Raw genomic sequence first — 21,193 nt, 5'->3', positions numbered from 1 at the left:
GTAGGGCTAGGCCCCCATTTTGTGTCAGTTTTTCCCTGGCTATTCCAGCATGTTTATTTTCCTTAGAAACTTTAGTATCGACTTACCAACTCCATGAAACAAAGCTTGTTGGTATTTTTATAGGAATGGCATTCAATTTATAAATCAACTTGGAGGGAATGGGCATCTTGATGATGAATTGTGATAGCCTAAAACAAGGTATATCTTCCCACTCCACGTGCTTTTGTGTTTTCCAGGAGTGTTGTAAAATTTTCCTTTTATAGATTTTGCACATTTCTTATTAAGTTTATCTCTAAGTATTTAATCTTCTTTGTTGTTATTATACATGGGGTTTTCTTAAGTCCTCTAACCTAAGTATTGTTTGTGTATATCAAGGCTATTGATTTCTGTAAGCTGATTTTCCAGAAAAAGGCTAAAACTACAAAGGAGATGGTGCCGAGGCTTGAGCGCTGAGCCCAGCTACAGATCTAAGACGATGCGGGCTATGAGGACGTGCAAGCATTTTGAACTGGGAGGAGATAAGAAGAGAAAGGGCCAAGTGATTCAGTTCTAAATTTCATCTTTTGTTTTATTATGAAGACAATAAAATCTTGAGGTTATGTTTACTTCAAAGAAAAGAAATGTATGATAAATTTTACACTGTACATAAATCTTTTTTTGTGGGTGAGTGGCAGGCATTCCTCAGTTATCCCGGTGGGAACCAGGGGAATATGACAGACGGGCCTGAAATTTGGCAGCTCTGGAAGCCACTCCTACTTCCCAGCAGAGGGTCTTGAGAATAACTGGACCCATTCCACACTAGGTGGTGAGGAGAGAGGGCTCAGCCAGGCCAGGAGGGATCCTTCATCTCTAAGTGGCCGCAAGTCAGTGATCAGTGATAATCAGTGATCAGCCACTGCCTTCCCGTGCTAGGCACATTCTGTCCACTCTATAATATAACCTCCCTTCAGCAGCCCAGTGAAGTAGATTCAGGTATGATCACCATTTTATGGGAACAGAGAGGTTAAGATACTTGTCAAAGGTCTCTCAGCCAAGCATGGCAGACCTGGGGATGAATAGATCACTCCAGCAACCGTGCACAGTTGTTTCCAGGACTGACCCCATCATTCATAGAGGAGAAACAAGCCCAGAGGGGGAAGAGACATACTCAAGGTCACGCAGCCAGTCCAGATCTCCTGCACAGGGCCCTTTGCATCCACGGCCATGTATTGGGGTGAAAGATGCAATGCAAGGCTTCCCCCCAGAGAAAGGGCCAGAAATTGCAGACAACCCTAACAGAGGCCCTGGGCAGCTTCACTCTGCATGATGGTGGATTTAGTGACCTGCCCCAGGAGGTTCTCCTTTCTTCTTCTTTTTTATTTATTTTATTATTTTATTTTATCGCCCAGGCTAGAGTGCGGTGGCACCATCTCGGCTCACTGCAACCTCCACCTCCTGGGTTTAAGTGATTCTCCCTCCTCGGCCTCCTGAGTAGCTGGGATTACAGGCATGCACCACCATACCCCAGCTAATTTCTTTGTATTTTTAGTAGAGACAGGTTTCACCATGTGGGCCAGACTGGTCTCGAACTCCTGACCTCAGGTGATCCTCCCACCTCGGCCTCCCAAAGTGCTGGGATTACAGGTATGAACCACTGCGCCCAGCCTTTATTTTTTGAAACAGGTATCTGTCACTCAACCAGGAGTGCAGTGGCCTGATCTTAGCTCACTGCTGCCTCAAACTCCTGGGCACAAGTGATCCTCCTGCCTCAGCCTCTCAAGTAGCTGGGACTACACATGCATGACACCACACCCAGCTAACTTTTTTTTTTCGTAGAGACAGTGGTTTCACTTTGTCGCCCAGGCTGATCTCAAACTCCTGGGCTCAAGCAATCCTCCTGCCTTGGCCTCCCAAAGTGCTGGGACTACAGGTGTGAGCCACTGCGTTGGGCTCCTCTCTTATTAGTGCCCCACTGTGGAATCTTCTGGACCCTGTTGGTGAAGTCATATCAGGGGCCCCGTATACACAAGGGAATTTTTCCTCTCACTGCATGACTGAAATAATTGACTCTCTCAAGATTCAAGTTCCAGGAAGTCCCTAAGAAAAAAGAAGAAAGAAAGAAAGGGCCAAGTGCCATGGCTCATGCCTGTAATCTCAGCACTTTGAGATCCCCTGTTGCTACAAAAAAAATGTTTTTAATTAGCCAGCTGTGGTGGTGTGCACCTGCAGTTCCAACTGCTCCGGAGACTGAGGCAGGAGGATTGCTTGAGGCCAGGAGTTCAAGGCTGAGGATTGCTTGAGGCCAGGAGTTCAAGGCTGCCGTGAGCAGTGATCACTCCGCTGTACTCCAGCCTGGGTGACAGAGCTTGAGAGCCTGTCTCTCAAACCAAAAAAAAAAAAAAACACACCTAGAGAGAGATGGCTTTCCATGTCAGAGACACTGGGATGGATACAGTAGAGACAAAACCCGAGTGGATGGCGCTGTCTATCATCACAAAAGTTATGACTTCTTGGATGTCTCCGATGCACAGTCTGGTGAGCAGAGAGCTGGGGTAGGCCAGGGAAAGGACCAAATGCCATCCAAAGATGGGCGCAGTGGCCACCTCTAATCCCAGCACTTTGGGAGGCTGAGGCGGGCAGATCACTTGAGGTCAGGACTTCGAGACCAGCGTGGCCAATGTGGTGAAACCCCATCTCTACTAAAAATACAAAAATTAGCCGGGAGTGGTGGCACATGCCTGTAATCCCAGCTCCTCAGGAGGCTGAGGCACAAGAACCACTTGAACCCGGGAGGCGGAGGTTACAGTGAGCTGAGATCATGCCACTGCACTCCAGCCTGGACAACAGAGCAAGACTCTGTCTAAAAACAAACACACAAATGCCAGCCAAACAAGTGAGGGGACTCCTCACAGTCGGGATCATATCTGATCTGAGTGTGAAAGATGAATGGCTTCAGGCATAAAGAAGACAGTAAGAAATGCCTGGGGACACAGAGAAGGCATGGCTGGTGCCTTTCTCACTGGTCCCTGGTCCTGCTGCCTCCCCTCCGCTCCTCCCTCCCTGCGCACCAAAGTCCTGGGGCTGCTCCAATGGCCGACTCCTTCCAATCTTCTATTGCTTTCTCCTCCCCGCTGGTCATGCCAGCCTCATCTCACAGCCACCCCTGCCCCTGGCATTGTCCATGACTCCTGTTCTCACCACGCACCCAGCCTCACACACCCACCCCTAACACTGAATGCTTGGATCTCTGCTTCCTACGTACAACTGTCTACAATCTCGACATTTCACAAATCAATAAGCAAAAACTTCTTCCTGCATACCTGATGCAAGGAATTCAGAAAACTCCATACCAGCCTCTGCCCCTAAGAAGGAGAAGTCAGCTCACGGAAAGAGGAAAGGCACAAAGAAGTAGCAGAGAAAGAACATTCCCTGCTAGTTCTGGGCCACTGTGGCAAGGGGATCCCAGAAGGAAGGGGTCTTGTGGACCATGGATGCTGGAGTAGGACTGGGTAAGTGGGAGGATGGCAGGAAGGTTCTGGACGGGTCCGTGGAAGTGTGTGGCCCGTTTCATCCAGGTGGGAGAGTATGGGTTGGCCTTGTCCTTGCAGGGCCCTGTGGAATATTTCCCCAAAGGCTGGGAGAAGCCACTCAAGGTTAGAAGCGGGGACATCTTGAAAAATGTGTTTAAAGGGATTGCTAGAACAAACTATGTTCCTTCCCTCTATAGATTCTCTGGCTGAGCAGCTCTTCAGAGCATCTGGGAACCACCCCAACTGGGGATGCTGCCTGTCCATCAGCTCCCTGGGGCAGAGTGTGTATGGCCCCAAGATGAACATGAGGGGAGCCCCAAATTCAAGGCTGGCTGGTGGCAGAGAGAAACGCACCCAGGACACAGACTTCGGGTAGTGCTCTTTCCTCCCTTCACACTCTCCCTCCTGCGCTGGACCTGGAATGGAGAGAGCAGCAGAGGGCGGCTTGGGGGTGGGATCCTGAGCCCCCCTTTCCCCATACCTCTGGGCATGTGGAACGTGGCCCACCCAGGGGTGGCTCAGATCCTGTCTCTGGATCGCAGAGGTCCCAGCCTAATGGAGAAGACAGGACTAACACACAGAGAACAACTGAGAACCCCCTCAAACCCTGGGATGTGCTAGTCACCAAGTGCCCTGGGAGATCAGAGAAGGAAGAATCAGAATGACCACTATGCAAGAAATCACCGGAAACCAGTTCCCAAAGGAGCACCGAAACCCCGAACAGAAGAGCAGGTGTGTGCGTGGGGGGTTGGGGGTAGAAGAGACTAGTCCTATCAGGTATTGAAATATATGATTGGTTATCTGGTGAAAACAAGCAAAAATGCCACAAGGGCTTAGAGAATGAGTAAGCTGGCAAGTTCAAGGTCATCATCTTACCCAAAATGGTTTTTGGGCAATACGATGGGGTGAAGACTCCCTGGGGCAGTAACATCCCAGTGAGGAGGGAATCTTGAGATGGGGAAAGCTCCCTCCACCCACCCATCCACTTGCCCATCCCGCCCCGCACCCTTTATTCCTGTCATGTTTTCATGTGACAATAAATTGGAGAGCCCTGCTCAGAATGAGTAGTGCGACTCTGCTGCCCTTCATAGAGCCTCAGGGCCTATGTGTAACCAGGAAGCAAGATTATTTGAGAAAGAAGAGGGAAAAAGAAACATGCGGGATGCGAAAAAAAAAAAAAAAAAAAAAGAATTGGCAAGTCCAAGGCAATCATAATTTCTTCCCTCCATTTTCCGACTGAATCCATGTCCAAGAATCTTCTGGAACCTTCCCTCCCTGCTTCCACCTCACCCCCACCGTGACTCCAGGACCTAGACCTGGGCCTGGAGATTTCACACCCCACACCCCTTTCTCCGCCCTCCTGCCACGCCCTCCTGCTCCCCAGGGCCCTACTCACCCCTCGCTACGGGGTCGCCCCTGACGCCCACCCGCGGCTGACGTCGCACGCTCCAGCCTCAGTCCACCCTGGAACCCTGCATTTGGCAGCCACGCGAGCCCATCTCCCGCCCAATCAAGCGGCCGTCGCCCTGGAGACTGAGGACCCCAGCTGGGGTCACCCCTTGCAGCCTCCTCTCCCGTGCTTGCCGGTTCCCGCCACACCCCGCCGATTGCACTGGACCCAGGCGCTCGTCCCCCGCTTCCCCCGCGCCCCAGCCCCACGCCTCGGAGCTTGTCCCCACCTGGCCGTGCTCAGAGTCTGCCCGCCGGGCGTCCCACACGCACCGCAGGGTCCCACCGCCTCTCGGTGAGCCGCGGCGGCTCGGGTCTCGGGTCCCCAGTAGGCTGCGCTCCCGGCAGGCAGCTTTCTTCCCGGCGCGGGACTCGTTCCCCGAGCCCAGGCCGCTGCATGGCCGCAAGAGCGACCTTCCCACGTGTCCCCAGATGTGCGCACAAGACCGGGGTGAGACCAGAGGCTGCTGCCTGCAGAGCCCGACGTTGGGTAGGTGACTCCGCGAGCGCAAGGGGCTGCAGGCATTTTCTTATGGGAGGTAGGAAGAGCATTTTGCCAGAAGCCCTCTTAGCGCAGTGGGCAGCGCGTCAGTCTCATAATCTGAAGGTCCTGAGTTCGAGCCTCAGAGAGGGCAGCTGTTTTGTTGTGTTATGATTGCCGCAAATGTGCGGATGTCACCCAGCAAAGCGCTCTGAACTATGGGCAAAGAGTAGATGTGCCCCTCCAGGACCAGAGCGTAAGGATGTTCCGTCACCTGAGAGCCAGGTGTACATGAGCAGCGGACCCCGCCACAGGGCTGCGTAAATAAAATACATGGTAACGTCAACTCGCGAATGATTCAACCTCGCTCATAACGAAAGAAACTCAGATCACAGCCACAGGAACTGCTATTGTCCCCTCTCCCAGGAATTAAAATCCACAAATGAGGCCAGGTGCATTGGCTCACATCTGTAATCCCAACACTTTGGAAAGCCAAGATAGGAGAATAGCTTAAGCCCGGGAATTTAGAGACCAGCCTGGGCAACATAATGGGACCCTGTTTCTACAAAAAATAAAAATAGCCAGGAGTGGTGGCAAGTACCTCTAGTCCCAGCACCTCTGAGGTGGGAGGATCGCTTAGGTCGAAGCTGCAGTGAGCCCTCATCACACCACTGCACTCCAGCAGTTTTAAAACAAAACAAAACAAAACAAAAACCTCCACAAATGAGAAAACACGCACTGTTGGCGTGAATGTAGGCAAACGGACACTAAGCGTTGCTGGTGAGAGCTAAATTGAGTCAATTCCTGTTGCAACATCTATGAAAATCAGCCTCCTAGACCACTTCCAATCTCTTTTTTCCCCGACCTTCCTCTGCTAGGAGAAAGGCCTTGTCTCCACCCTCGCTCCATCCCAGACCCAGCTTCCAAGAGCCAGGAAGACCCAGGCAGTCAGCACCCAGCCTCAAGAGATCTAAGAGAGGGGGATGGGGCGTGGCTTCAATGACAAGCTCTGGTTCTAGCTCTAGCTGAATCCTTCCGTATTTTTCATTACAATACCTTCTAATTATTTTGTAGTTTATTCTCTATTAGTTATTTAGAAGCATATTTAATTTCCAAAATAGGAAAATTCTAGTTTTATTTTTGTTATTTATATCTTAATTGCATTGTGGTCAAATAATATATTCTGTAAAAGTTAAATCCTTTGAAATTTATGGCTTGTAAATGCTGTGTATGTGGGCGGGGTGGGGGTGTGTTCTGTAGTGGTTGTGTGCCTTGTTCTAAGTTTTCTTTTCTTTTTTTTTTTGAGACGGAGTCTCGCTCTGTCGCCCAGGCTGGAGTGCAGTGGTGTGATCTCGGCTCACTGCAAGCTCCGCCTCCCGGGTTCATGCCATTCTCCTGCCTCAGCCTCCCGAGTAGCTGGGACTACAGGCACCCGCCACCACGCCTGGCTAATTTTTTGTATTTTTAGTAGAGACGGGGTTTCACCATGTTAGCCAGGATGGTCTCGATCTCCCGACCTCGTGATCCGCCCACCTCGGCCTCCCAAAAGTGCTGGGATCACAGGCGTGAGCCACTGCGCCCGGCGCCTTGTTTTAAGTTTTCTAATCATGTTATTCAAAACTTCTGTACCCTTATAAATTTTTTGTCTATTTGAACTGCTGGTTACTGTGAGATATAAATTTGTCTAATTTGTTGATTTTTCTTTTTGTATTTTGAGGCTAAAATAACAACTACATAAAAACAGAATTCTTGTGCTTCCTGTTGAATTGAACCTGAATTGAACACTTACGAAATGTTCACCTTTATCTAAAATATTTTTTGTTTTCTACTATGTTGTCTAATATTAATATAACATCAACTTTCTTTGATTTGTGCAGAAAGTATCTTCTACTATGCTGTACTTTCTGTACCCTTGTTTTAATGTATCTTTCAAACAGTTATGATTTTTTGAATTGTGATATGATCTCTACAAATTAATAGGAATATTTAATCCACTTACATTTAATATAATTACTGCTATATTTGGATTTAAATCTATCATTTCAGTAAGCTTTTCCTTTTCTGCTGCTTCTTTGTTCCTTTTTTCCTTTTCCCTCTTTTTTTGGATTATTATTATATATTATTCCAGTATTTTCTGTCTTTGCTTGGAAGCTGTATACTTATTTAATATTCTTTTAGCAATTAACCTAGAGATTACAATGCTACTCCTTGATTTATCAACACTGCATTAATTAGGACTCTTATTTCCAGAAAGCATTTTAAAATTCTTGTATTCCCACTCCCAATTATTACCCTTCCAACTTGTATGTCTTTATTTTTAATTCTCTTGGACACATACTTAGGAGTGGAATTACTGAATCATATGGTAACTCTGTTAAGCATTTTGAAGGACTTCCAAACATTTTCAAAGCGACTGCAACATTTTGCAATCCCACCAGCAATATATGAGGATTCCAATCTCTCCACATCCTTGTCAACACTTGTTATTGTCTTTTTTACTCTAGCCATCCTAACAGATAAGTGATAACTCCTTTGGGTTTGTTTTCTTCCATGCAATAGTCCAAAGTGAACAGCTTATCTCAATGTCTGACTCATGCACACAGGATGCTTCTACCCTGTGGTTCTGCAATGCCCTGGGGCCTCCACATCATTTGCCTTGAGCTGGTAGAAGTGGAAGGAGACCCTGGAGGGAACAGTCCCGCTTCTTTAGGCCTAGCCCAGAGCTGACACATATTATTCACTCATGATCCACTGGCAAGAACTAAGTTCCTGACAATGTCTACATGTTGCAAAGGATGGCAAACTTGGCCCTTGGCATTGCAGCTTCCTCCCAGGGAAAACTCCAAGCCATGAACTTCAGTGGGCAGCTGGCAGTCTCAGCTATACAAACACCAAGCCAAAAAGAGGACACTGATGGAAAGAAGACTAGAAAGCAGGCCTATATGGCTTTTTTTCCAGGAGCTGGGCCCTTTCCAGCCTGGTGAAGCCCAGATATAATACTACATTGTCACATTTTCAAACATGAGGAAACTGTCCTGAAACAGTGAGCTAAGTAGCTTTGATTAGCACCAAACACCAGAATTAGCATCAGGACTTTTAAAGAGTCAAATAAAGTGAAGTAGCATGAAGCAGGGAGCTTCTCCATCACTGAAGTTAGGCACAAAAAGGGAACCTGTCCTCAGAACATGGCTAGACCAGCTCTAGGAGTTCTACCTGAGTCAAGAGTTGAGCATTGTTGGTCTATCTATCAACTCCCTGATACAATCTGAAAGTTGGTACATGGACTTACATTTCTTGAGCTTTAAGATTCCAAAAATTCCCCGCTTAAAAAAAAAAAAAAAGTTTACAAACAAAACTAAGTCTGGTCTAAAATTCCTTCCCCACCTTGAAATTTGCTGAAGGCATAAGCAATCTATCACAATGAGTTTGTGACTTGAAAGAAAGGGACACATATCCAAGCCACTTTGCTTTCTGCTTTGCTATTTTATTCATTACAAAAGGATCTCAAGTTTCCTGCCAAAACCCAGAAATCAGTGTTAGGAAGATAACAAAGGAAAAAGCTCCAAACCATCTGATTAAAATCTGGGAGTGCAGGCTGAGAGCAGGCTACTAGAGGGGAGGGATGACCCAAGCTAAGGCAGAGGGGATGGCAGGTGTTAGAGGTGTCCAGCACTCTGAAGCCATCCTCACAGCCACACCAGCCCAAAGACTGGGTCTTCACTGGCAGGACCATGGCATGCCACCTTTAATACAAGAGCTGGTAGATGGTAGCACTGCTATTGGAGCCCATGACCAGATACTGGTTGTCAGAGGACACGTCACAGCACAGGATACCTGAAGACTCCTCTATCTAGATGGATGGAAGGGCCAAAACAGGGATCACATTTGGGGCAAGGATTGGGCCAGACATGAAGGCTTCATTTAGGGCTGTTTCAAGGCTCAGTGTAGACCTAAGGCTCAGGCGGAGGACAGGGCCAGGTCTCAGGGATCAAGGTGACTTGGGAGTTCATAGGATGTGAAGTCTTCATTTCCCCTACTCTGTAAAATGGCCCTGGGTGCCATCTCAGAGGTGTTTTCCAACACCCACTGGAATCCAACCAACTGGGACCTGGAGCTATAAGCTCCCAGTGCCTGGGTTCGGGCATCCCTCCGTGTCCAGTACCTGAAACAACTTTTGTAGAGAAGGTGCCTCCAAGCCACTGAGGCGCGTATCTATTGCGGTCACAAAATAGCTCCCTGGTGAAGGAACGAACAGATGAGAGGCCAGAGACCAATCCTGCATTCTAGTTCCAGCACTGTCCCCAACCAGACTAAGGGCAAGTCTTTCTCTGCCTCAGTTTCCCTATCTATGAAAATCAGACACACAACCCAAGCCATTCCCTTATCTGCCCCCACCCTCCTACCACACACAAGATCATGGTTATCACGGGACAACAGAAGGACAATCAAATAGGGTTCACGCCTCTTCAGTTTGCCTGCGTCTTCAGGCTATCATTCTGTGCAGGACCTCCCATTACGGAGGGAGCCAGAAAAGGAAAGGGGGTGAATACAGAAAGAAGAGACAACAGCAAGTTCAAAATCGGACACCCAGAGGTGTCACCTGGCTTCTCACTCACCACAGGAGGCAAACTTGAGGCTGTGGTGGCGCGTGTATTTTTTCATGACAGCCTTAAACTGCTCATTCCGACGAGTGTGAAGGAATGCGATATCACCTGTTCTCAGGCCCGCCAATACCCATTCTTCACCGGGGTCATGGGTAATGCTGAGGATCTGTTCGTGGAAGCAGGTTTGAGGTCAGCACTCAAAGTTGCCAACGCCATCCTCTGTGCACACCTGTCAAGCTCACACTCCCACCCCTGCCTCCATGCACGGCTCCACTGCAGGTGGCATTCTGCCAGTGGTGGCCAGCTGGGCACCTCATTCTGTAAGTTGTGTTGGTGCAGCCTCTGGTAGCTCCTCAGGTCCCAGGAATACAGGGTGGTGTCTTCACCTCCTGTCCAGAATATATTGCCGGTGATGTCCACACATCGGGACCCGTATACAGGAACTTCGTGCTTCCTGGTGGGTGGGAAAACAACTTAGAGGATCACTGAATGGTTTGGGCCCCCGGGAAGTTTCAGGGTCAGGAAGCCCCTAGGAGTACCCCAGATATATCCTCTATACTGACTTGCCCAGCCCTAATGCAAAGAGGGAAGAGTGAGCCTCACTGGCAAGCCCTCCCCCAGGTACACCTGAGTGGCTCTGGAGGGAGGTCATACCTGATCAAGATTTGGTTCTGCAAATCCCAAATCTCAACAAATCCATGGAAACAAGCCAAACAGATACGGGCATCAGAGGAGACAGCCAGAGAATAGCACGTAGGGCCTGTTGAGGTCAGCCGTGCCCTGACCTGGGGGGTGGGTACCAAGTCCCAGAGAGTCACGGCCTGGGACGCACCCCCTGTGATCAGGCTCCGCTCATCAGGGAACAGTTTGCAGGTAACAACACGGTCCTGGGGATGCTGTAGGAAGGGTTCACACACTGGTATCCCCTCGGGGCACCGACCCTGGGTCTCATGTCAGAGGCCCTGTCAGAGTTCCCTGAGTCCTGCTTTGGATCCCCCTCACCTGCAAGTCCAGCTGGGCCCGAGGGGCCTTGTCCCCCGCATGCAGCACACTCTCATCCCACACCCTGATGTAGCCGGAGCCACACGTGTACACGTGGTGGGTTGAGCCACTGATGGCCACTGCGTAGACTCTCTTTCCATGGAGGAGTGTGCCAACCTTCCAGGAGCCCTGTGGGGCCCTCTTCTGTCTGACCACAACTTCATCTGGAATGGGGGGCTGGGCAAGGAGAGGGTGGATAGCAGTGGCCCTGACCTGCTATCATTAATAGGACAGCCCACCCCTGTCTTCCAGCTAGATTCTTAACCACCCACCCATCCACCCACCCAACCGTAGAACCTGGCCCCTGGTTCCCAGGGTCACAGCTCTTGAAGAAATGACACTGTGAGCTGAAGACCCTACTTCTCAGGATGCGGGAACAGGGAACATAGCTCAAAAGCAGCAGGAGCCCAGGACACCCCCCTACCTATGGGGGAGAGAGTGAAAGTGTGGACACATGGTTTCTTGATTGGGGGTGGGTGGGAAAGGAAGGATCCTGAATATGAAGTTAGACACTTACAATTGCTCTGAGCAATGAGAGGACTTCTTCACTGGGAGAGGAAGAAGAGTAAGGCTGGCCTGCAGGGAAAGAGCAATGCCCACCTGCTCACAGAGTCCCACGCTTCAGGGAGAAGCCTGCTCTGTTGACACCAGGCCCCCGTTCCTAGTCCCCCATCTGGGGCCCAGCTTGGGCGACCACACGCACCACCGTGACTGGTACTCACCAACCTCAGAACCCAATAGGAAGCTACAACACATGGGGAGAGGGAGGGAGGAGACAGAGTGTGAGCCACAGAGCTTCCTGCTGGGCTGCCCTCTTCCCAGTCCAGCTTGCCACCCCCACTGAGTCAGGTTCAAGCAAGACCTGCCTTGGGCTGGACTCTGCTGCTTCTCCTGGTTGTGCATCAGGGAGCCCAGCGGCCTGGAGCTCAGATCTACCCAGGCCCTGGAGGTGCCACTGCTGCTGGGTCACCATGCTTGTCTCTTGATCAGCAGGGCTGTGCTGTATCAGGGGGCCCGGGGGCTGCCAGGGCACTCCATACAGACTGCCCAGTTGCTGCTGCACTTGTGGCTCAGGCTGAGAGGAAACGCCAGAGCTTTCTGGCACATCCCTCCTCTCCTCTGGCTCACCATAAGCCCCGAACATTCTGAACGATGCCTCTTCCTTCTCTCCACTCATGTTCTTAGATCAGTGATGTGCCTGGACCACCTGGTTCTAGGGCTTGATAAATAGACCCGCCAAACAGATCCCAGGTTCCCAATGTGTCCTGATCCCCTGTAAGGTGAAAAAAAAAGAGAGGCAGCTATGCACATGTGCTCTGTAGGGTCTCTTTAGAAGGGACAGAGAATGTCTCCTTTGGTGAAAAGATTCAAAAGAGTGGTTGCCAACTAACTTTTTATATTAGGTGTTGGCGGCAATGATGTTAAGGGTGAAAGCGTCACACAAGCACTTTGAGATGTTAGTGCCAGGCATTGTATTTTTCCTTTTATGCAAATGGACTGCATTTCTGGTCATTTAAAAATCAAACTCACCTGCCGGGCACGGTGGCTCACACTTGTAATCCCAGCTCTTTGGGAGGCCGAGGCAGGCAGATCATGAGGCCAGGAGTTTGAGACCAGCCTGGCCAACATTGTGAAACCCAATCTCTACTAAAAATACAAAAATTAGCCGGGCATGATGGCATGTGCCTGTAATCCCAGCTACTTGGGAGGCTGAGGCAGGATAATCACTTGAACCCGGGAGGCGGAGGTTGCACTGAGGTGAGATCGCACCACTGCACTCCAGCCTGGGCGACAAAGCAAGACTCCGTCTCAAAAAAATCAAACTCACCTTTTCATCTGGCTGTAAATATTTCAAATGAGGGCTCATACCTAAGCTAAATAAAATACAAGGCAACAGGAAACTCCACACACACCATGTGTCTCTCACCTCCTAGAGGGGTTGGAGGAAACTCCAAGAGATCCTAAGAATATAAGGTGTCCTACCTGGATGGGGCAAGGCTATCTAATAATGAAGTTGGCTTGGAGGTGGTTACTATTTCCTACCCTGTGGGATAATTCTGAGAACTGGATGCAATTACTCAAGTAGAATACTCGGCATTGTACAAGGCTAGTGGTAAACAATCAATAGAAGATAGTACACTTATTTGAGGCCTATGTCAGGGACCAGAGCTTTGAGGATTTAAGTAGACCAAATACCCTCCTTCAGGAAGGCTCCTGCCCAACAGCCAGCCCTAGGAAGGCCCTGGAGAGACCCAGGGTTCTATGAACAGAGCATATCAGGAGCCTTAGGGATGGGACAAGACAATGCGTGGGGAAAGGATCTTCCAGTGAGAACCACCAGCTTGACAGCCGGGCTCGATAGTTGGCTCTCAAACACCCACGAACTCTACGGCAAGCACCAGGGTGGGGGCCCAGGCTACCTGCCTTTGGGAAGATGCAGGGGAGAGTTTTACTTCTCTGTGTGTTTGGCCCTGAACTAAATGCTTTACATAGCTGATCTCATTTTATGCTCACAACTATATGGGCCCCATTTTATAGATTTTTTAAAACTGGAGCTTGGAGAGCACTGGGTCCATGATCAAACTGCTAGAAAACACAGAGAGGAGGTTCGAACCCTGTCCTGCATAGCTCTAAACCACCTCCTTTCCTACCTCCCTGTTAGAAGGAAGGCAATATCCACCACTATTACCAATGCAGTGGCCTTTAACCTAGTACTTCTACGTCTAAAAATGTACCCTAGAGGTGCACTTGGATATATGCAAAATAATAGATGTACAAGCTGGAGAACAGCAGCATTGTTTGTGACAATGTTGGGACATTGTTTATTATAACCTTTGCAGAGCCAAGATTGCACCACTGCATTCCAGGCTGGGATTTGGCAGATGACTGGCCAACGCCCAAATGGCCATGGGAGGAGACTGGTGCAATAAGTTAGAGTATAGCCATATGGTAGAATAGTATGCAGCTATTAAAAATAACAAGGACGTGGCTAGGCACGGTAGCTCATGCCTGTAATCCCAGCACTTTGGGAGTCCGAGGCAGGCAGGTCATGAGGTCAGGAGTTCGAGACCAGCCTGACCAACAAGGTGAAACCCCCGTCTCTACTAAAACTACAAAAATTAGCCAGGTGTGGTGCCACGCACCTGTAATCCCAGCTACTCAGGAGGCTGAGGCAGGAGAATTGCTTGAATCCGGGAGGAGGAGGTTGCAGTGAGCCGAGATCGCGCCAATGCACTCCAGCCTGGGTGGCAGAGTGAGACTCTGTCTCAAAATAAATAAATAAATAAATAAAATAAAATAAAATGACAAGGACGCATACATTGATATGGAATATTCCAAGGTGTATTAATAAGTGGGTGAAAACTGCAATGTTCAGAAAAATGTGCCAAATATGCAACTTTTATGTAAAAGAAAAATGGAAATTAAATGTATCTTTGTACATCTTTGCATATAAGAAATTAGAAACAGTGGTTGCCTTTCAGAGATGGAAACTGGCAAATAGGAAAGAAGAATGGGAGGGAGATTTGTCACTGCATAACTCAGTACCTTTTCTGCATATTTCTGGATATTCAAACCTATGTTAAAAATGGTTGGATCTGGAGCCTTTCTCATCTCACCCCAAATGTTGATCCTCCTGATTCTTAGTTGTTTAAATAATTTAACACACTCTCCCTGACTTGCGTCAGGCTCCTCTAATTGGAGACACCAGGGCTGAGCTTGGAGCATGGAAACTCCCAGCAGATACCACCACTGCTCAGACCCCCTTTTGGGGGCTACATAAAGCTTAAAAGCAGTGAAACTATTTAACCAGGGCTTCAGACTCCAAATTCGCCAGAATTTCACCCTAAGAATAAAACAAGGCTTTCTAGAAAGAGCAGGAGGAAGAGTCAGTATCACCGATTCCCTTCTCTTCTCTCTCCCAGAGCTAGGAACACAGAGATCCCCACCCCCTTACCAGACAACTCTCTTTCCAAAGCCCCCAAAATGCTGGTGCTGGGGGCTCACCCAAACCCCCATGGCAGGAATCTCACCTCTGAAGGAAGAAGGTCAAACCCTAGACATGGGAAGTCAGCCAAGCTAAGACCCAGCCAGGCATAAGAATCCCCACATCCTCTCCCAACCCCAGACCCTCCCTTCCACAGCCAGGTGCTGCTGCTATCCTGCAGTGCTGCTGCTTTTAAACGTGAGCCTAATGGATCATCAAGCCCTGGGTCAGAACCTCGGTCAGGTATCCTGGCCCTGAATGGCTATCAATCTATCACCAGGCGTGGCCACACAACCAACCTGGCTGAGCCAAGCTGCTGCTGGCGGTATCTCAGGTTAACCTATGAGTCCTTGAATTGGGGGTAGTAAGACAGGGATCCACCAAGTATTTCCATGGCAGGAGGCAAGATAGAGGGAGACATTTTTAGGGGGATACGTCTTTGGACTGGATTCAAACTGCCCTACAAGAGCCAGCGTCTGTGCAAAGATGGGGAGTTGAGTTGAGCTGTTCGCCAGAGCCAAGAGTCAGAGTCTCAGCTCCAGGTGAATCTTCTTTGCTTGAGAAGGCTGATCTTGGCCTGAAGCCAAGAGTGGGTGATTATGGGAGGGACAGGGGGCCGCTTTCCTCTTCCTCCCCTGCTCTGGCCCAGACTTGCCTGGCTATGGGCCTCTAATCTTTTACCAGTGTCCCTGAAAGCAAAGACTGAGGAACCCTCTCTTTTTCGTGGCTGTCTCAGCCAGTGGTTCTTACATTGGAGCACACATCAAATCCCCTTGAGGCCTTGTTAAAAGTGTGGTGGACCCACTCCCAGAAATTCTGATTCAGGGCTGGGCACGGTGGCTCGCACCTGTAATCCCAGCACTTGGGGAAGCTGAGGCGGGCAGATCACTTGAGGTCAGGACCAGCCTGTCCAACATGGTGAAACCCTGTCTATACTAAACATACAAAAATTAACTGGATATGGTGGTGCACGCCTGTAATCCCAGCACTTCGGGAAGCCGAGGCAGGTGGATCACCTGAGGTCAGAAGTTTGAGACCAGCCTGGCCAACATGGTGAAACCCTGTCTCTACTAGAAATACAAAAATTAGCTGGGCATGGTGGTGCGTGCCTGTAATTCCAGCTACTTGGGAGGCTGAGGCACAAGAATTACTTGAATCTGGGAGGTGGAGGCTGCAGTGAGCTGTGATTGTGCCACTGCATTCCAGCCTGAGTGACAGAGTGAGACTGTCTCAAAAAAAAAAAAAAAAGGAAAAGAAACGGAGGGAGGGAGGAGAGAGAGAAGAAAAGAAAGAAAGGAAGAAACAAAGAGGAAGGAAGGAAGAAAAGGAAATGGAAGGGAGAAGGGAAAGGAGAAGGGAAGAGAGAAGGGAAGGGAAGGGAGAAGAGAAGAGAAAGAAATTTTGATTCAGTAGGCATGGAGTGGGGCCCGAGACTGTGTTTCTAACAAGTTCCCGATGCTGTTGGTGATGTTGTTGCTGCTGCCACCAGGCTGGGGACCAGCATCTGAGAGGCACTAGGGGAATGCTTTGGTCTGATGGTCGCTTTCTGGAAGGAGAGGAAGGGGTGATGAAGCTGGACCCCTTTCCTCCTCCACTCCTTGCTTTTGCCTCCATTCCCCGATCACTGCCTTTCCCCCACTGAATCTACTCTCTCCTCTCCTCTGGCTTCTTTCTCATTCATTGGCTTCCTTCTTTTGAAGAAGTCCTGAGATGGCTGCTACTTACAGAGGAATCTTTTACCACCCCCTGACCTCCAATCTCCAAAGCTCTCTGTCTCTCCCTTCTCCCCTCCACCTCACTTACACACCCCTTGTCCCCAGAACGTCTGTGGCTGCCTATTGCCTTCAAGATAATGTTGCTGGAAAAAGAGGGTCCTGATCTAGACCCCAAGAGTTCTTGAATCTCACGCAGGAAGGAATTAAAGGCAGGTCACAGAGTGCAGCGTGAAAGAAACAAGTTTATCAGAAACTACTCTGTTGTAGAGTGGAGCATCCTCAGAAAGCAAGAGGAGGAACACACCATCTTCTGTTAGTGTCTCTACTTATAAGAAACCATAAGGAGTGGCCGGACACAGTGGTTCACACCTGTAATCCCAGCACTTTGGGAGGCCGAGGCGGGCGGATCACCCGAGGTCACAAGTTCGAGACCAGCCTGGCCGACATGGTGAAACCCGTCTCTAGTAAAAATGCAAAATTAGCTAGGCGTGGTGGCATGCCTGTAATCCCAGCTACTCAGGAGGCTGAGGCAGGAGAATCACCTGAGCCCAGGAGGCGGAGCCCTGAAGCAAGATTGCGCCACCCCACTCCAGCCTGGGTGACAGAACAAGACTCCATCAAAAAAAAAAAAAGAAAGAGAGGGAGAGAGAAAGAAATAAAGAAAGAGAGAGAGAGAAAGAAAGAAAGAAAGAAAGGAAGGAAGGAAGGAAGGAAGGAAGGAAAGAAAGAAAAGAGAGAAAAGAAAAGGAACTGTAATTAAACTTGGAATGTGCAGATGTGCTCGCTAAAGGTAAGGGATATTGGTGGGTGCCTGTAATCCCAGCTACTCGGGAGGCTGAGGCAGGGAGAATCGCTTGAACCCAGGAGATGGAGGTTGCCATGAGCCGAGATCGCACCACTGCACTCCAGCCTGGGTGATAGGGCAAGACTCCGTCTCAAAAAAAAAAAAAAAAAAAAAAAAGGTGAAAATGGGGACAGCCTAAGGAGTTGCAAGAGTCAAAGAGAGCCATGGTTCTTAAACCCAGAGGCAAGTTAAAGGCAAGTGGTGCTTTAGAAATAACTGGATGGACAGACAGTGCATCCTGTTGTCCCTCAGCTGTGGATACAGGGACCCAGCTTGAGGTCAGGATGTGCCATAGTTGAAATTCAGGTGTATGTGGGCAACAGGTGGGACCCCCTTGACCAAAACTGTCAGAACCAGGGTAAAGTTGATTCAACGCACAGAAAGCAAACAGGGCTGATGATAGTAATCAAACACACCTGTGCCCTTTCCCCACCACCTTTCCATCCCCGTGGTCTGTTGGCACAGTCTTACTGACCCCCGCTGTGCTGGGCACTGAGGAGATGAGGCTGGGCCCACAGAGCTGACCATGACCCGTGTGGAATTCCCTCTTTGGAGGGAAACTGACCACTGAACTGGAGATTACAAGTCAGAGTGGAAAGTGACATGGAGGAGGAAGGCTGTAAAGGGGCGGGGTGTGTGAGCCCAGAGAAAGTCACATAACCTGGAAGTGAAAGGTGATAGGGAGTAGGTAAGGTCGGAAGGATGGAAGGACTCAGCGGGGGAAGCAGGGTAGCAGAGAGCATAGGAGAATGTTCCAGGCAGACAGAAAGGCAGAGGCAAAGGATTGGATTTTAGCAGTTGGGAGAATTTTCTAGGGGCTGGAGCACAGAGGGTGTGTGTTTTGGAGGCAGGGAGGGCAGGAATGTGTCCTCCTTTCCAGAGAGAGTTGGAAGGCATTTGGGAGTGGTTCTGAGCTGGGGGAGACATAATTAGAGTTGGGTTTCAGAAGGAGGACTCAGCCTGTTCTTCTAGGGATAGACTGGGAGGAGGGGACAAGACTGGAGGCTAGGACCCAGCTAAAAGAAAAAGACACTCCACATCACCAGTCATCCGGGAAACGGAAATCAAAGCCACATGCAATAGATCACTTCACACGCCCTAGGATGGCTGTGACAGCCACTAAAACCACAGAAAATAACAAATGTTGGTGAGAATGTGGGGAAATTGGAACCCCCCTACGCTGCTGATAGGAATACCATGGAGCAGCCACTGTGAAAAACAGTTTGGCAGCTCCTCAGTTAAACATCTGACCCAGCAGCTCCACTCTTGAGTATATGCCCCCAAAAATGGAAAACAGGGACTTAAACATTTCTTGGACACCAGTGTTCACAGAAGCATTATTCACAATAGCCAAAAAGAAACAACCCAAGTGTCCACCAACTGAAGAATGGATCAAAATGTGGTGTAAATATACAACGGAGCATTACTCAGCTGTAAAAAGAATGAAGCTGTGATACATGCTACCACATGGGTGAACCTGAAAATATTATGCTACGTGAAATAAGCCAGACACAAAAGGCCAATACTGCATGATTCTATCGACATGAAATATCCAGAAAAGGCCAATCCTTAGAGACAGAAAGCAGGTTAGTGGTTGCCAGGGACTGGCAAAGGGGAATGGGGCACCACTGCTTAATGGGTCTGGAATTCCTTTTGGGATGACAAAAAAGTTCTGAAACTAGAGGGTGGTGATGGTTGTACAACATTATGATGTACCTATTGCCACTGAATTGTACACTTTAAAATAGCTAAGATGAGCCGGGCGTGGTGGTGGGCACCTGTAATCCCAGCTACTCGGAGGCTGAGGCAGAAGAATCACTTGAACCCGGGAGACAGAGGTTGCAGTGAGCCGAAATTGGGCCACTGCACTCCAGCCTGGGCAACAGAGCGAGACTCCGCCTCAAAAAAAAAAAAAAAAAAAAGCTAAAGTGTTAAATTTCATGATAGGTGTATTTTACAAGAAAGACCCAAAACCAGACATGGGGTCATGAGTTAGGGGTCCTGCAAATCCCAACAGCATTTTTCCTTCTTCCCCTTTAGCCAGCAAATTCCAGGCAGTTTAGCTGGTGGTTTTCTTCCCTTTGCTCCCCTAGAAGAGCCACTCAGCTGCACGTGCCCCAGCCCGGAGGCTATGGGCAGTTGTAGTCAAATGGCGGGTGGGACCCCAACACCTAGTGGGCCAACACAAAGGCCAGAGATGGGGTCATCTGGGCAGAACTGCGACTGTTCCAGATCTTTATTTGAGAGCTGGCGCGCCCTCTGGCGGGCACCTGGAAAGGATAATGCATGGCCAGGCCCCTCCTCGCTGCTCCCCTAGTCCCTGACGCTTCTTCTCACCTCCTACCTCCCTGCCACGGGGAGCCCCAGCTTCCCATTCCTTGCCAAGGCCCCTTCCTCCCAGCACGGTGGCGTCTCCCGCATCGTGCATTGCTCTTCCCACCCACCTCGCGTCCCGTCCCTGCCATGGGAAGCTTGCATTCCCAAGTCCTGCATTCCGATTTCTGTCCTGGGTCCATTCCTTATCTCCCCAGAGACCTGTTACCAAAGCCCCCTGCTCAGTCACTCTCAGGAGCCCGCCGGCAACTTTCTGCCTCCACCACAGTCCTCGACAGCAACTCTACAATGTGGGCTTCGCAGCAGGATTTCACTCGATTTGCTTCGTAAGAAAAGTTTACTTTTTGTTGTTGTTGGTAGAGACAAGGGTCTCACTTTGTTGTCCAGGCTGGTCTTGAACTCCTGGCCCCAAGCAATCCTCCTGCCTCGGCCTCCCACAGTGCTGGGATCACAGGCGTGCGCCACCGCGTTGCAATGGCTGCACTAACCACTCAGAGCGTCCTTGGGATTCTGGCCTGCAGGGCGCGGCGTGCGCGGCCGGGCTTGCTAGGTTAGGGTCTCTGAGGTCATCTCCGCCCCCCACAGACCCCCATGCCCCCACTCCCAGCGGATCCACGGGAAGCTTCCCACCAGGAGCTCGGACCCGCTGCCCCAGGACTCCGGCCGTGGGCAGCTGTGACAGGGCCACTCCTCTGGGTCGGGCAGGGTCGAGCTCTCGCTTGGCCGGCGCCCCAGGGCCTGGCTCTTTGATTTTCCTCCCGCGCTCCCGGAAAGCGGGCAGGGGTGCAGCGATCGCGCCGGCCGCCAGGGGGCACCAAGGGCCGGGGGCGGCAAGGACTCCTCGTGGCTTCTCCGCCCACCGCGCAGGGCGCAGACTTCCGGACGCAGGGCCCCGCTCCCCTGCCCCCTTCCACACCGAGGCCACAGCCGAGGCCCGGGGTCAGAAGCGCTGGCCCACGGCCGACGCAGAGGCAGACGGGCCCTCGGGCGCTCACGCGCAGTCTCCAACTCCAGCCGGCCTCGCCGGCGCCAGCACCTCCGCGGGCGGCCCCAGCCTGGAAGCACGTGGGCCGCGGGGCTGCGGGCCGATGGCGGGGTGGGGGACCGGCAGACGCGCGGGGATCCACGGCAGAACAGCCCCTTACCGTGGCGGGGGCGCTGAGGTCCCTCGGGGCAACCAGAGGACGGAGGCTCGGTGCCGCAGGGCAGTCGGGAAGGCTTCCTGGAGGCT

At 50.4% G+C, this 21,193-nt stretch overlaps 1 protein-coding gene and 1 non-coding gene across 2 annotated transcripts; one reads left to right on the top strand and one right to left on the bottom strand.

Moving 5' to 3' along the window:
- Nucleotides 1-5,520: 5,520 nt before the first annotated feature.
- Nucleotides 5,521-5,593, top strand: TRNAM-CAU (transfer RNA methionine (anticodon CAU)). The gene has a single exon. It is a non-coding gene; the product is annotated as a tRNA-Met (tRNA).
- Nucleotides 5,594-8,902: 3,309 nt separating this feature from the next.
- TLE7 (TLE family member 7) lies at nt 8,903-21,193 on the bottom strand. The gene is made up of 10 exons (XM_054534088.1): nt 21,108-21,193; nt 11,951-12,357; nt 11,807-11,829; nt 11,602-11,660; nt 11,046-11,261; nt 10,698-10,939; nt 10,356-10,497; nt 10,056-10,209; nt 9,602-9,675; nt 8,903-9,289 (listed from the first exon to the last, which is right to left on the bottom strand). The coding sequence occupies exons 2-10, from the start codon at nt 12,259-12,261 to the stop codon at nt 9,185-9,187; spliced, it is 1,326 nt and encodes a 441-aa protein (XP_054390063.1). The 5' UTR covers nt 12,262-12,357; nt 21,108-21,193; the 3' UTR covers nt 8,903-9,184.

This window comes from Pongo abelii, chromosome 18 (assembly GCF_028885655.2).
Source record: "Pongo abelii isolate AG06213 chromosome 18, NHGRI_mPonAbe1-v2.0_pri, whole genome shotgun sequence".
Classification (NCBI taxonomy): domain Eukaryota; kingdom Metazoa; phylum Chordata; class Mammalia; order Primates; family Hominidae; genus Pongo; species Pongo abelii.
Note: the sequence above shows the minus strand (reverse complement) of the source record. Positions and strands in the feature narration are given on the sequence as shown.

What these genes read in the sequence shown, in the direction of transcription:
- TLE7 (XM_054534088.1), bottom strand. Translation starts at nt 12,261, where the DNA reads ATGAGTGGAGAGAAGGAAGAGGCATCGTTCAGAATGTTCGGGGCTTAT. An exon ending in TCTCATTGCTCAGAGCAATT is followed by an intron (nt 11,262 to 11,601) that starts GTAAGTGTCTAA and finishes CTCCTTGCCCAG; the next exon opens with CCCCCCATTCCAGATGAAGT. An exon ending in AACACAACTTACAGAATGAG is followed by an intron (nt 10,210 to 10,355) that starts GTGCCCAGCTGG and finishes TTCCACGAACAG; the next exon opens with ATCCTCAGCATTACCCATGA.